This window comes from Dermacentor albipictus, chromosome 8, assembly GCF_038994185.2.
Source record: "Dermacentor albipictus isolate Rhodes 1998 colony chromosome 8, USDA_Dalb.pri_finalv2, whole genome shotgun sequence".
Lineage (NCBI taxonomy): Eukaryota > Metazoa > Arthropoda > Arachnida > Ixodida > Ixodidae > Dermacentor > Dermacentor albipictus.
In genome coordinates, this window is record NC_091828.1 from 109,625,915 (window position 1) to 109,642,629 (window position 16,715).

Sequence of the window (16,715 nt, forward strand, 5' to 3'; positions counted from 1 at the left end):
AGAGGAATACCTTTGCTAACGAACAAGCTTTTATAATTTTCTTTCACTTGCGCAACATAGTGAAGTGTTGAAAAAAAGGGAAAGCCAGAATCTGGTATGTGGTAGCATTTGGTTGGTTACTCATTGAAGACGTACAGCGGTTACCTTCATTTCCGTGATGAATATTTTCCACAATTATGAGTCTTATTCGTGTCACTGGCCAAGGGACAAGCCGTCAACATAACGTATCATTGCTACATATCGTGCATTACCTTCTTAATGGGAATCCTGCTTTTCATCCTGCCTCATATCGGGCCCCACACATCCATATGGCTATCACAGCTGGATTGGTGTGCCGAGGGACTTATTTTTGTATGCACAGAGTGTGTTCTTCCTCATATTAGCCAAGCTGCTCAAGAACTGGTACAATACGCCATTGCGAGACCTACGGTGTTCAGTTACAAGTCCTCTGCCACCACCAAGATAATTTCGTGCGCCATTTCCCTCGCAAATTTAATATTCCTGCGAAAGCAATTACGTGGACACTACAGGGGAATTTCCGGTGTTGCCGTGATGTTCTGTGCACATACACAAACACTTATATATATATATATATATATATATATATATATATATATATATATATATATATATATATATATATATATATATATATATATATATATATATATATCAAATTTGCGCAGAGGCGGTGTCGTACCCTATGAAGTGCTAACTTTTTCGACGAAGTGACGTACGACGCAGGGCGGGGAAGAAGAAGAAGAAGGAGAAGGCGCACGGAACAAGCGGTTCTACCGACGCCCCTGCGTGTTCCACGTCGGGGACGTCCACCTCTCACGCCATGGCGCCTACAGCGTCATGGACTCCTTCGAAGGCCCACGTCTTCGATGTTGTTGTCCCTACGGGGAATGGTCCCGAGACCGTCGTCGACGCGACGGCCTCAATAGTTGGCCTCTCTGAGGTCTACTGCGTTCAGCACATGGGAGGCCTCAACTTCCAAGTCACCGTCAAGAGCATGGCTTCCATGACTCTAATCGTCGATGCTGGCTGCCTCGTCATCGGTGGCGAGCGTTGTCCCATCGTTCCCGTTGGCCCGCAGGTAACCAACGTAACCTGCCTCTTTTTGCCGTCCTTCGTTCCGAACGAAGTCCTCGTCCAGGCACTATCACCATACGGCAAGGTTCTGTCTGTCAGCGCTGGTCTCATGAGCGGACGACGTGGCGTGCTCACGGGCACACGCTTCGTGCGTATGGAAATGAGCACCACAACACCTGTCCCCAATTATCTCCGAGTCTCTGGTCATCGTGTAACGTTTGACTACCGCGGCTTGCAACGCGTGTGTCGTCGGTGCGGTTCCAGCGACCACTACCGTGCACAGTGCACCGCAGCGTTCTGTGGCCGTTGTGGCGTCCATGGCCACGAAAGCGACGGGTGTGACCGTCCTTGTCGGCGTTGCGGGGATAGTCACCCTACGGTCGCGTGCCCTGTGCGGCGTTCATACTCAGACGCTGCTACTGGAGCCTTTCCCCCCTTACCGCCGGCGTCAACTGCGGTTGCGACTGCGCGTGACGCCACAACCAAAGAAATTGCACTGACACCGCATGAACTAGCGTCAAGAAATGAAAAAGAGGCATGCAGCTCGAGAAGTCACAGCGCGCCATGTTCGCCGGCCTCCTCTACTGAAAAAGAAGACCGTGACGTGGCGGATTGCAACACGCCATGTTCGCTGGCCTTTCAAGCAGGGGACACGCGTGCTGTAGCCGAAAGCGCCTCCACTTCGGCTGTTACCATCACTCCTCCTGATCCCAGCAAAGTTTTGAACGCGGATATAGCGTCTGAGCCTGCGATCACTGCAGTCGATGTACCCACGAAGTCTGCTGCGGCTTCATCAGCCTCAGTTGCATCTCCTACAGCGGCGCAGCCATTGCATCTGGGTGGGCCCCCGGCTGCCGAGGTTGTCGGTGACGATGAAACCAATCCCGCCGTCTTACCGCTACCGACATCATCCTCATCAGAAAACAGCTTCAGCCTCGGAGTTGATAGCAGCGTTGGACTCTCGCCGAGCCTGGATGAACTCGACATAGAAATGGCGGCCCCACGAGACGTAAAGCGCGCTCATGCGTCAGCCTCTGGCTCGGACGGCGGCCCCGACCGCCGTGCCGAGTTACAGCGGCCAAAAAAACCTCGGCCTTCTTCGAGAGGGTCGAAGAAGTGACGCGTGGACTGCTTAACCCCTGGACTTGTTCCCGGGGCGCCGACTTGAACAACACGACCAGGTCAGTTTGGTGATACATTTACTTAATTATGGCTGACACCCTGAAAATTATTTCATTAAATGCACAAGGGTTCCGAAGTCCTGTAAAACAAGCCGAAATTATTAGCGTGGCCCGCGCAAAACAGTGTGACATACTGTGTTTACAAGAAACAAATTTTTTCACCATTGGACATGTCCTCACTTTCAAACGCACTTTTAACCTAGACTGTTTCTTCTCCTTCGCTACATCACGATCTAGCGGAGTTGGTATTATTATTTTCAACAGAGCTCTCTTGCGAGATCATCATGTCTTTTATGATGGGACTGGGCGAATATTGACATTTGATTGTGTACTATCTTCATTTAGGTTACGGATTTTGTGCATATATGGACCCGCGCAGGCCATTAAGTCCAATGATTTTTTCCGTGACCTGGACGTGTATTTCCTTGACGGTCGTCACGTGGTGCTCGTTGGGGATTTTAACTGCGTCTTAGACACGCGAGCAGATGTGCAGGGCCCGGGCTGGGGTCGCCCTGATTGGAACGCACGGGAGTTGCGTCGCCTCGTCCAGCATTTTTCGTTGCTAGATACATATCAACTTTTTCATGGTTCTTTCTTTGCCTGGACCTGGCGACGCGGTGCGTCGTCAAGCAGGTTAGACCGTGCCTATGTGCCAAGCAGTTTAACTCAGTATGTCACCCAGTCTGATGTGATAACGTTACCTTCATCCCCTGTTTATATTTCCGATCACAAACCAGTAATACTTGAAATTCGCTTCCCTGCTTCCTCATCAGTAAAACCCTGGCGTCTGGACATGCGCGTTCTACATGACGCACGCTCGCGCTCTTGTTTGTCACGAGTTTTGGGCGCCTCTGTTTCTAGATCTGACCGAGAGTCATGGGATGCGCTTAAGGTGCAGTGGCGTCTACACTGTTCAGTTGAAGGACGTGCACTCAGACGACGTATGTCAGAGGAACTGGCGGATACTGCCACGAAGCTCCGCATCGCCCTTCGGGTCAATCAACTGACTCCGTTGATGCGGTCCTGGCAGCGTGAGCTACGGAGGCGTTTCCAACGCCTCATCGCGGCGTCGTCTTTGTCAGCTGCTGCTTGGCGATGCAGACGTAATCCGTGTGCACACCCCGAAGTTCTGCGCTTTTCAAGAAACTCGCTTTTTAGACAGCCGAATGCATTCGGTTCTGCGGCCCCAAGATCACTTCCTGTTACACCACCTCCCACACGTGATTATTCGCTCTTTGTAACGCATTTTGAAAACATGGCGCGTACGACCATGCAAATAGATTCTGGCTCTCAAGCACTTCATACTTTGCTTAGTGGGCTGCCTCAGGTTCCACCTGAGGTAGCTAACCGTCTTTGTGCACGACCATCAGCCGAGGAAGTGAAGGCAGCATTATCTTCAATGAAGCGTGGCTCAGCCCCAGGGCCGGACGGGTTACCCGTGGAGTTTTATCTAACGTTCTGGGAAGATATTGGTGCAACTTTCGTATCGGTTATCAGCCAATGCTTTGAGAACTTTGATTTCCCGTTAAGTTTTCGGGACGGTCGTATTGTGCTGATACCTAAGCACAATCCGTCATCAGTTCGTCCAGAGGAATGGAGGCCAATCACGCTTCTCAACGTTGACTACAAAACCTTCACAGCTGTTCTCACCCGGCGCTTGAGAAGCCTGATGCCTTCCCTAATAGGACACCATCAGGCATGCTCAGTCCCTGGCAGAGAGATACACAGTCTTTCGTTCGTTACTCGTGACATAATGACATACACGCTGACCAGGTCGGCACGTGGTCTCTTAGTTTCACTGGATCAAGAAAAGGCATTCGATCGCCTTGAACATAACTACATTTTTAATGTACTGACCTCGTTCGGCTTCTCATCAAATTTTGTTCAACTTATTAGGAATACCTATTCAAATATCCGAAGTACATTGTTCCTTGATGGTCGAGAAAGTGCACCATTTCCCGTTACACGTGGCGTTCGTCAAGGGTGCCCTCTATCCGCAGTACTTTTTGTGCTCTGTCTTGAACCATTTCTGCGCTCAATAGTGAGAGACCCTTACGTATGCGGTCTCCCACTGCCTGGTAGCGGTGTTGTAAAGGTGACAGCCTTCGCCGATGACATCACATTATATCTCAGGAATGAAGATAGCTTAACCCGTAGCCTTCGAATTTTCACTGAGTACGGAAATATTTCAGGTGCTGCGCTAAATTTTTCAAAATGTCGTTATTTGTTCATTGGTTCACCACAGACACGCCTAGGTCCCCTTTTCCGTCTTCAAAAAAGCAATTCTCTTCGCATTTTAGGCCTTGACTACACCTCTAATGGCATATCAGACTCTGTGTGGCTCTCAATTCTTGAAGATGTAAGGCGAAATATTGAAGAAGTTCAAGGTTATGATTTACCCCTATCAGAAAGAAGGTACTTAGCGCAGTCTGTATTTTGCGGCCGAGTGTGGTACGTTTGTCACGTCGTACAGCCACCATTAGGGGTTACTAGGTCCTTGCAGTCCCTTCTTGGTGCCTCCTTCTGGTCGGGCCGTACAGAACTAGTCTGTCGCGCGGCGCTTGGGCAACCACGCTCTCGCGGTGGGTTCGCCTTCCCATCCGTGTCTGTCCGCTGCCGGCTGCTTGCTCTGCGATTTCTGCTCCGTCTGTTACAGCATGATCAGTGTCCAGCGCGTGAACTCGCTTGCTATTTCCTTGGCACGAAAATTCGCTACATGTTACCGGGCGTACACTTAAATCGCGGCCCACAAGTGTTAAACGCGCCTACATTTTACTGTACGACCGTGGCATTTTATCGCCACATACAACAGGTATGTCCTGATGTAGACGTTCTCCAAAACCGTGTAGTAGATACCATGTCAGCCTTACTGCTTCCTCTAGTTCCCCCAGCGCGCCTCGCACGTTCCAATAATGTGTCGTGGGATGCGATAACGGCGTCATTTTTGCCTGGCCACCTACGCGACTTCATGTGGCGTCTAGGGTGGCAAGTGCTTCCAACTCGGGACAGGCTTGAGCGGTGGGGCGTTGTCCCATCTTCGCAGTGTCCCAATTGCCCCCTTCAAGAATCCAATAAACATGTACTGCTGCAATGCGTCGTTGCCAGGATATTTTGGAGGGCTGTGCATACTGGATTTCGTGGCCTTGGAGTCAACCGCTTTATTACATCTGGTCGCTGCTCACGTGGCCGCTTCGCGCGACTTTTAATTGCTGCGGGGGCCTTCTGTCTATGGCGTAACCGGTGCGAGGCAGTTGCCATGGGACGTCGTCACCGCGCTCTATTTCCACTTATGGGGAGGCTCTACTCTGAGCTACTGTCGTTTCTGTCGGAGGAGTTGTTCTTCCTTGGAGAAGAAGAGTTCCTTCGACAATGGTCATGTCGTTTCCTGTCGGTGGCTAATGGACGCGTATGGCTGAATTTTCGTCCAGCCTGGTTCTTGTAGCCAGACCATCAGAAATATTCATTTAATGCACATAGAATGCAGGTGCCCGTGATTTCTGTGTGTGTGTCCTCTCGTATACATGATCATTTTTGTATATACACATCTCGTGCACATCACTTCAAAATTGTGTAAAGTGTTCTATCACATCATCATTGTATATAATCACTGTGCACACTGTATATATTGAAAATCATTTTGTACATGTGGCATTTAGTTTATGTGTAACTGTGCCTTTCCGTGGGTATACGTGTTTATATGTTGGTGCGTGAGGACTCGGACACTACTCGCGTTGACAACGCGCTGTGTTTCGTTTCTTACATGTTATCGTCCGGGTGGAATTGTGCCGTTATTATGACTCAGTTCGTATCGTCTCTTGTCGAAATAAACTTTTTCTAAACACATGAGTCTTATTCGTGTCACTGGCCAAGGGACAAGCCGTCAACATAACGTATCATTGCTACATATCGTGCATTACCTTCTTAATGGGAATCCTGCTTTTCATCCTGCCTCATATCGGGCCCCACACATCCATATGGCTATCACAGCTGGATTGGTGTGCCGAGGGACTTATTTTTGTATGCACAGAGTGTGTTCTTCCTCATATTAGCCAAGCTGCTCAAGAACTGGTACAATACGCCATTGCGAGACCTACGGTGTTCAGTTACAAGTCCTCTGCCACCACGAAGATAATTTCGTGCGCCATTTCCCTCGCAAATTTAATATTCCTGCGAAAGCAATTACGTGGACACTACAGGGGAATTTCCGGTGTTGCCGTGATGTTCTGTGCACATACACAAACACTTATATATATATATATATATATATATATATATATATATATATATATATATATATATATATATATATAAAAATATATATATATATATATATATATATATATATATATATATATATATATATATATATATATATATATATATATATATATATATATCAAATTGTCCTACCGTTGGATTCGAAAAAATAAATCTCTAGCATTGTTCAGTAAGCCAGTAGTAGTTGAATCCATCACAGAGTTGGTGATGATTGCTTCTCCAAGAAGACGGTTACGATATTACTGCGAAGTACTCACTTAATATTTACAGCATTAGTGGTGCTGTAAGAATTTCGGTGGTACTATCTTGTCAAAGTGACTGAACGAGGCAGTAAACATTTAAAAGAAATGTTTGAAACCATGTCTGGGTTGATATCTTTCTAAAAGATAATAATACAGCGAAAGAAACCCCGCAGATGACGGCGGAGGATGAAATAGGAAGGTGAGTTTAAAAAATTCACGGGTATATCATGGGGCCGGCTGGCTTCAAACAGCTAAGATAACTGAGAAAGGTGGCCGTTCTCAAGTGCACCTGAAGCAGGCTGGGGATGGTGAAGTGCCTGAATTGCCGTGGCCCGACCAAAAGCTCAGATATCATTCGGTAGCCATAACCACTGTGATGTCCTTCTGATCACAATCTCACGCAGGCGATACTTGGCGGCGTCTACCTTATTCTCACAAGCGCAGTAAAGTCGAATGTTCAATAATTTTTTTATAGGAGAACCTATCTGTATATCTGCCATGTGATCCTCTCAGAAACAACCCGCCGTGGTTGCTGAGTGGCTATGGTGTTAGGCTGCTGAGCACGAGGTCGCGGGATTGAATCCCGGCCATGGCGGCCGCATTTCGATGGGGGCGAAATGCGAAAACACCCGTGTGCTTATATTTAGGTGCACGTTAAAGAGCCCCAGGTGGTCGAAATTTCCGGAGTCCCCCACTACGGCGTGCCTTATAATCAGAAAGTGTTTTTGGCACGTAAAACCCCATAATGTAATGTCTCAGAAACACTTCATGCAGAATTTGTGCCCCTGCCCTTTTCCGCTTATTCAAAGGAGGTCAAATCTGCCTATAAGTACCGCTGGCGACGCTGTATAGTCGAACCTACCAGCTACACCGAGACTGTGCTCGAAAACGCGACAGTGCCCTAGTTTGGGGCTCATAAAGGGTGTCAGCTCACCCGTAACCCTTTAACTTGCATGCCTATTTCTTTGCATGCCACCAATCTTATTTTCATTAGGGCAAGCAAATTAGAGCACGGGGGCACCTATATTAGAGAAAAAGAGCCCGTGCATCATTTTTGACTGTTTACATTCACATGTAATACACAAGGATGAAATTACTGCGCTTCATTGAGTTTTGATGATCTGTTCAGCAACGGCAGTGATAGCAGCGGTAGGTGTTTACGGTGCGTTAATTTTGAGACAGAATGTGAAGATTGTAGCGATGTCAACCGGAAAGATATTCACTGCTAAGAACGTCAGTGTTTCACTAAAGCATCGGCTTCCGCATGCAACTGGTCGTCTTTGGAGATCTGCAACAACTCATAAACGATGAGTAGGTGCAGCGCGTTATCAAACTACCCGGAAAAGATCCAGAACCAAATGTACAATCAGCACAGTGGCCGTGTAAACCATCGGTAAAAACTGCCAAGACGTGATATTTCTCACTTTAGAAATGGTCTCGCTATCTTACAAATCGCCACATGAGTATGATGACTCATTCTTTTTTGCTTCAGAGTTGCAGAAAGTCTGCGAGACGTTGCCAATAAGCTTTAGAAATGCATGTTCATTTGAGAACAGTGCGACAGACATCATGATCCTCTCTTGGCACATGTTCACTGTAAGACATCACTGAGAGTCACCACAAGAACTTGATGTTTTTCTCGACGCACTCACCGTAATGAGGGCAAATTTTATAACACTACATTATTTATTTGTGTGAATCTATGCTATGCCATAGCATTCACCGAAAGCAACAGGTCACAGAAAATTACTCAAAATGAAAACACGTTGCTGTTGCGACAACAATGCGCTCGATGGAATTGTCTGTCTACTTTCGGAACAAAACAGTGATTGCTCTTCAAACGAGAGAATCTGATTTCGCTGAATTAATTTTTTTTCAAATTTCCATAAGAGCGCTTGTATGGTTGTTGATTTTATTGAATGAACGAACAAGAACAAAGCCGTTCGCTTTGTTTCTCTGCACCAAGTGATATTGAAGGGAAGGGAAGCAAGCAGGAATAGACGGAAAGGCTGGGATGTTAGCCAGTGATCTTTGATGTTCAGGTGATGAATGCTGAGATCAAATTGCAGCTACTTCAAAGCAATGCTTTTGTTCTCGGAAGCGCCTACTCTGCAAGAAAAGAAGGAAAAGGTGAACAAATTATTCACGGGATGCGGTGGATTCATTAGGCTAATGTTAATCAGGGAAATTCGTGACCGTCAAATTCAATCAAAGGCAGTTCTATTTCCCTCGCTCGCAGAGAGTACAACTTATTTTCGTTGCACTTTGAGCATATTGCGCTCGCCAGGAGGACTTCGTTTTTAACTTTATCTTTGGGAGCGATGCTCTGGGTTGCACTCTTCTTGATAAGCAAAATGTGTTGCGTAAAGTGAGAGCACTCCAGAGATTCACTGGCATTGCGACAAGAGATTGAAGCGAGGACTAGGATTCTGCGTCAGTGAAGCTTTCCGTAGAATGAATCTACGACGATTGTTCAAGTTATGCGAGAGCCTGCCTCACCCCCCCCCCCCCCACATACTTTATTCAACTTCCATTAGAGCCAATTTGCCCACTCTGTGGCAGCACTCGTCTACTTCCGGGAGTGGAGGCCGAAGCTCGGCTTGTTCACGAAAGCTGTGATGCCTAGGGGGACCAGGGATGCCCAGAGACCTTCGCCAATCACTATGGGGCCTCCCTTTTCGAGATGCGAACCAACATAAACAACCGAGTGCCAGGTCGTGGTACATCTCTATCGATTAGAAAAAGAAAGAGACGGTGGGTCTACGGTGGCCCCGAGATTCCAACCTAGTAAGACCCCCGCATGTGACCTGAGGCAGACGCTTCACCATTGCACCATCGCTGCGGTTAGCACGAACTGCGCAGTTGTAGGCCTCACAATTCCAGGTGAGCACCACTATGAGTTTCATAAACTATGCCTACTACGACGGCACACTGAGCTTTTTTCGAGCGCGGTCACTATTCCTGCTCGGATGGAGAAACGTACGGCCGAAGTGTACGCCTCTATGAAGCCCGCGCGCGAGGCAGAATTTTTAGCTCCGAATGAGACGTGCCGGACTCGACGAAGGCATCATTTGCGCACAGGACATGAATGATCGAATAATGACCTTTTTTTTGGTTCTCAACATAGGGATACCAAAGTAACGCATGTTGCTAATACGGCTGCAAAGACATAAGCGATAATGCTGCAACATGTTTTCATTTCGTGCGGCTTTGAAATCGACTCTCTCTGAAGTATATAAAAAAAGAAGATTACATGTAAGAAAATGTAAACGCAAATAGACGCGCTTTCATGCAAGCACAAAGCTCCCTCGCGAAAGAAACAAAAGAGAGAGAAGGAGTGAGTGAGAGACACACCAGTCTATCCGATGCCTGGCGCGCCTTCTATCAATTATCTATCATCCAATGCTAAAGTGCGGAACCACAGAAACCATCAGCAATGCGGTCGCTGTTGTCCCTAGCGGAAAAAAACCGTTATCTGCGGAGCGCACCGTTGGTTTCACTTCATAATCGCAGCAGTTTTCGCAATATTGAAGTCGGACGCACGTTTTCCCAACGCCAAGTACCCGGGCCTGCCGCTTTTCGGGAAGGCGAGAATATAGCATAAGCGCACTCGAATGCCGACGCACGCTCCATGGTCTGGTTTCCCGTTATCCCTGCCATTTCCGACAAATATTTTTTAGCAGAATTGAAAACCCCCTTTGTATCATTTGTTACGTGTGATTCCGCACAAAGTGTTTTCTATGGAAAACGCTGGCGTTGCGAACGTTCCGCTACGCTTGGAACGATGGCTCATACGTGGATTTGCATAATCTTCACGCCAGTGGCTTCGGATGCTTTCGTGGCGCTATTTATTGGGCTTTACGTTCATAAATACTGAAGTGATCATATTTTAATAGGCACAACAACATGAAAGGGCTTCACGCACATGCAATCACTTCAAATTGCTGCATATTTAACAGGCGGTCTTTTAGAAAGTGATCCAGTTGCGATTTTGCAAAACCGTTTGGAGCCACGAAGTAATGTTTTTTAGGCAAACGCACGTGAGCCCATATCGTTCCTATGCTGGCCGATTTGTCCTTAGCCGCAGCTCGCCTAGATTCAAGCGCCAAAGTTCCCCTTTGCGATTTTCGCAATAAACTTGGTGATTTTGTTGGTCTCTTGGGTGTCGAGCTTCTGTGGCTATTTCCTCCCACACCATCACTGCACGAAGCCGCAAATGTTTCGCGGAGATTCTCAGGAGCCCATTTGACCACTTACGATTGATTGATTGATTGATTGATCGACTGTTTGATTGATTGATGGAATAATTAATTAATTAGTTGGTGAACGATTGGGTGTAGCTGCGTGTGCGCACTACGAACATTTCTTTTACTTGTTCTTGACTTCTCCTTTTTTTCCACTGCACCCTAGCAAACCAAGCTCCAGCAATTTCACTCCAACAGATAGAGGCGCAGAAGGCTTCCCCTAACTTAAATTCGCACAGTGACCGTTACCTGCACATTATGCTTCCCTTAGTCAAGTCTTTTGTATAGTAGAGGTGCCTCGCAACTGTAATGCTTGATGTGCAGTGTTTGAAGATCGGTTAAATAAATTCAGGAGAACATAACAGTTCGCGACGTAATATGACTTTAAGCTGACTGTGGCTTGTAATCGTACAGCGAAGCATTGTCACGTCAGTGGCTTCCTGGGGCCGTATCACGATAGATTATTCCATTCAGAATTTATTCCAATCTCCTGACGTCAAATTTACGCACCCGTTGACGTAGCAACCTGGCGTTGCCCGGCAAACTTGTTTGAAAAGCCGAATGAATCGCTCTATGCGTTTTAGATCACTTTTGTTTGATTTGAAAGCAAATAGCATTGCCCCCTTGATAGATCTTTCTTATCTTATCGGCTGGCAAGTACAGAGGAGTGCGCGCAAGTGGATAGGGCTTTGGCGGATCCTAGCTAGCACAGTGAAAGTATATAACCGGATGAAGATAGTGGTGCCGGCGTGTGCGATTGGTCCGTTTCCCTTGCTTAGAGTATGCTGGTTGGTCGAAAGTTGCGGCGGCATGCAACAAGATGCCACAAATAAAGCTAAAAATAATCGTCATCAAATAAGAATTGGCAGGGTGATGTCGTATATGTGTCGAAAAGGCTCAGCACTGTAATACTGCCACGCTAACATTTGTATTATACGCAGAGACGCTGGCAACTCCAGTAATTAGAGTCAGAGTGATCGTTGGGCATTCATATCAGATTGCGTTCAAAACGGGGCAGGCTACTGCTATTAAAAAAAACAATTCTGCATTGTTCGGCATAATAATAAGATAATACATCTTTAGTGCGGCTTAAGAGACCGTTTATAGTGTCCCTGTGTATAGTGTCCCTCCCACATGCACTCAGTGCTTACTTGCTCCCTTTCTTCATCTTTCTATTCCCCTTTCCCCACCCCCAGTGTAGGGTAGCAAACCGGGTGTTCTTCTGGTTGACCTTCCTCCCTTTCTTGTCCTTGCTTTCTCTCTCTCTATATATATATGGGCGGACACGCCACTTTGACGGGGTGAGTTTTCGCGGTTGTTGATGTCGCCTGACAAAATGGGGAAGTGGACGCAGCTCAAAAAACGTTCACCAACAGCTTAGAGCTCATAGGGAAAGAGGTGCAAAATAGTAAATCATTTTTATGTATTTTATTTGCCCCTAACCATGCATAATTAGTGCGCACACGTCATATCGGATTCAAAATTTCGCAGTTTTTGTGACGTCGCCTGACAGACGGGTAAAAGAGGGGTTGAGCCGACAACTTTTTCACCAGTCATGGAAGGCTTGTGGTAGAAATGGAATAGAAAAAAACATTACAGTAGCTTGGCGTTAAAGCGCCCCTGGTGCTCAGGTGCACTTCACCTCACTGCATGTCCCAGATACAGATGCTCTTTGCACCACTGAGGTATTTAGATGCAGCACGAATGCACCATCTGATGACGGCACCTTCGTAAGTCTTCACACATTTAGAAGGCATAACGATCACCATCTCAGGGAGGCAGATAGCCTCTTTTGGCTTCTATTTATGCTAGCAACCTCACGGCAGCAAACACAGCATTATTCTTAAATATTTTTTTGTGTTGCTTTTATTTTGTGGCTGTCCAAATACTGAAACGCATGGACAATGTTTCCAGTCACGTTTTGTCCTTTAGTTACGTAGAAATTTCACCCTCGCCGCCGTAAGAAAACCATTGCATGTTACACACACAGACATTTCCAATGTGCACCCAAATTTTTGGAGTAACGTGTCCAGTAGTTTTAAAATAGAACCCTAAACCGAAGGTGACTACAAGCATTGACTGGTGGGTCATTTGGTGCATCATGCTGTGCCGTTTAGGCAGAAAAAAGCGATGTGGACACGACAACATCTGTCCTGTCCACATAGTTTCTTTTCCCCTCTCCATCAGGTCAACGACACAACACCAAGGTGATCCATTTACCTCACCATACCCCTTTGAACGCCTGGCTCCTGCGCCTCGGGCTATTTTCTCATATTCTTTCTTTCAGGCAGCTTGTGCTTTGGGATGATGCGCATATTGTGAATATTGTGGATCATCATAAAATATTGCAGATGCATTTTCCTGTTGCTTTATACATTCTATATAAATTCTTTTTTCAAGCCTGCTAGAAAAGCCTGCAAAACACGAAATAGGTGCCCTGCGACTAGCCGTACGGTACTTGCCTTTGTGTTTGGCGGGGTTTCGTAAAAGCGTGGAAAAAACTCTTATCTTGCACGTATTGAGCAACACAAAGATGTATCGGGAATATTTTATGATGACCAACAATTTTCCGATTGGCAGTGTTGCTCTGATTATTATATTTCAAAATATCAATAAATAATTCTGACTAATTGTGTAATTACGAAGATTAGGAAGGAGTAGCTTGACTTGCTTCAAGCGACGTTGAACGAGAATACCTTTGTTCTGTATACGTGGCACTCGCATTTTTTTTTCGCAAAATGTGCGTAGGACGCCCTGTATAAATTTTGAAGCAAAGCTGAGTACACACGCACGAAACGTTGCAACTGGCGATTTACCTGGCAAACGCGGTTACAGCATATAGGTTTCAGTGTATTTGAAGCACCTTATTTGACCAATGAAACATGTAAACCCCAGACATAGCTCTACACGTAGGTTTGCGATGCCTCAGTGAAAATCAGTTGAATGTTTTTCTTTGTTCGCTGACGGTTGCGACACATCGGTAAGCGAGTTCGGGTGGAGGCTTACCTGAGGCAAATTATATAGTAAATTTTGAGCGACAGAAAGGGAAATTTTCAAACACGCCGAGTTGCAGATTGGTTACAACATAGGCTTCCTGCTGGGATTTTTTTGCCGCACCAAATTGATATTCATGTTCTTTCTTTTTTTTCTTTTGCAGCCGCAGAAGACGAAATTTGACAGACAGAAGAGAAAATGAGCCCCCTCCCCTCCCCGCCCCATCCTTCCGTCTTACATATCTTAGTTCGCTTAGTGACCGAACAAGTGAACGTCAAAAAAGAGGTAGTAGCAAAATCTTGACATAGCCTTCTCTGTCGAGAACTACAGAAAACCCTACACCTGAAGATGACATTGCTGAAACCAGGAAATGCTTGCAACATGTAATTATTTGCCTAGGACCCGAAAAGAAAGCTCTTTAGAATGTTCAAGGAAACAGGGCTAATCCCATGAACGATACTTATTAGGAGCGACATAGCGTTTTATGAGTGTCGCGATCAACAAGTACTACGCAAGCAGATATTCCCAGTGAGCTCCTTAATAAAAATAGTACCTGAAGAATAAGGGAAATGTGCCACCCGGATATTCTTCGTCTTTTATTTTTTTGCTGGTTAATTACAAAAAGAACTGCAGGTAAAGCTCCACTCTGAATCGTGAGTAAAGACATGTAGACAAGAGATGAGACCATGTCTGCTGTCGTGGACGAAACATAGCCACCAATTCAGAGTGCATTGCGCACAAGGAAAAACCCGAACCCATTTTCTCACTTTTATATACTTCCATTTATTCCCTTATTTCTAATCTCTCAACAATGAAGTCTTCCATATTTTCCCAATCCCTCGCAAAAAAAAGAAAGGATCACTAGACCAACTGTGGCCTCAAGCAAGCCGATTTTGCTGCGCATTCCTTCATTGCATCACGCATTGATCGTCGTTTTCAAGTTATGATACGTACGTGCATCGGCTAGGAAACTATGATCATTCTTTATTCCAAGAGCTGCCAACTACTGGAACAACCTCCCTTCCTCGCTGTATTGCCTTAGGAATGTGATCGCATGGAAAATAAATAAATAAATTCGAAAGCCTAACGCAAGCGCAGTCCGCATAGCAATAAAAAGCCTTACTTCAACTATACTCTCTGTGTTACCATCATTTATCACGAAACGATTCAGGAACTTTAGAGCGTTCGGGAGCAGTTGTTTGATACTCGGAGCAGCACGTGCATTAATCATAAAGAGCGATGCGACATTCAACTGACGTCAACATTTAGCAGACGGCCATTTTGTTGTACAGTGCGAGTTGATTTAGACGCGTCGTTCAGAAAATCTCCGTGCAGAGCTGCTACGAATAAACTATTTCGAAACGGAGGCTTCGGGCAATTTGTCTCGCTTCAGAAGCACAGTGCGCGCTGCAACTCCCCAAAGGTTAACCTTCACGCCAAACTAAGCGAAACACGCAAAACACAAACCACGTCTCTTGAGCCCAAAATGTCCCGCGTATGCAACTTCGAGTGCGACTCGAGGAATGCGCTCGCTTGATCGATCGTTCGCCAGGTGGCGTTATTTGCCGAGACAGAATCGCCGATATCGAGCGGAGACCGCATCGAGTTACACACGACTCGTGCACCGTCATTAATTGCTGCGAAAGAATAACATCAATAACAATGCTTGTTTTGAGCACACGGAAACCGGCGGACGATTCTGAGCCTCACCGGCGCAGCCTATCACGTGATGCGTGGCAGCAAAGTGGAAAGAATAATTCTGCGCGTCCACAATTCTGCCTCAGGGCCTCTGGAAAAAAAAGGTTTTGTTCTTCTGTGCGATTAGGCTTGCCGAGTTTTCGCTCGTTGGCTCTGCGCTGCTCTATTAAAGATGCAACGTTTAAACGACGTCCCTACAGGACGATCGAAAACACCTTAAGAAGGGCATCGAATACAGAAAGGAGAGAGAGTGCGTCTGGAATTTACGAGTCAGGAAACCGCGCAGAAGTCGCGAGCCGTAATTGAATTAGAGAGTTGCTCCGTGCCAGGGAGAGCTTCCCGCTGAAAAGTTCTCGCGACGAGGGCAGTGGTAACAGTCACGACGCTCGTATTCAGCTGGGATAACGCTTGACGTGTTTTACGACTTGAGCATCGCTTCGACCGCGTAGACGACGCTTGTTCATTCTTATACTTTATGTTCTACACCAAATACGAGGGAGAAAGTGGTGAATAAGTTCTGAGTAGAATGTAAAAGACAGTAGAAATATACAGAAGCAATTTGCAAATGCGCCTCGACGTTATTCGTCTTTCTGGATTTGTAGGCTGAAACTAGACTTGCCGAGCGACGACGCGGTGTCTTGTAACTCATTGTTTAGAGAAAAGCAGCAGAGCGTATAGTGCGCGCTTTATGTGTTTGTGTTAAGAAACTTGCCTTTCTTTGTATAAATAGACGACGATGTCGTAACGAAGTGGGAAATGGTTGAAACACTTGAACGTCGATAATTGAGTTTTTTTGCTTATTTTTGCATAATAGAAAAGTGGGAATAATTCCTCCCGCTAATATTAGGACCTGGAGGGTCTTCGCCACCCACTCAGCTATTTACAAAACCGACATTCATCTTCCTTCTGTGTAAGTAGTTTCTGGTTGCTGTGTTTTCTATCTAGGTGTGTCACTCCTGGAAATGTTTAATGCCCAGAACAGC

At 46.2% G+C, this 16,715-nt stretch overlaps 2 protein-coding genes across 2 annotated transcripts in view; one reads left to right on the plus strand and one right to left on the minus strand.

The window, feature by feature from the left end:
- The window catches only part of LOC135917129 (uncharacterized), a 677,883-nt gene that overhangs the window by 36,365 nt on the left and 624,803 nt on the right, over positions 1–16,715 (minus strand). The gene's annotated exons all lie outside the window — the stretch shown is intronic.
- Positions 778–14,237, plus strand: LOC139049035 (uncharacterized). The gene is made up of 2 exons (XM_070524061.1): positions 778–2,276; positions 14,198–14,237. Exon 1 carries the CDS (start codon positions 842–844, stop codon positions 2,213–2,215), a length of 1,374 nt encoding a protein of 457 aa, XP_070380162.1. The 5' UTR covers positions 778–841; the 3' UTR covers positions 2,216–2,276; positions 14,198–14,237.

Coding starts and splice junctions, on each gene's coding strand:
- LOC139049035 (XM_070524061.1), top strand. CDS start 842: ATGGCGCCTACAGCGTCATGGACTCCTTCGAAGGCCCACGTCTTCGAT.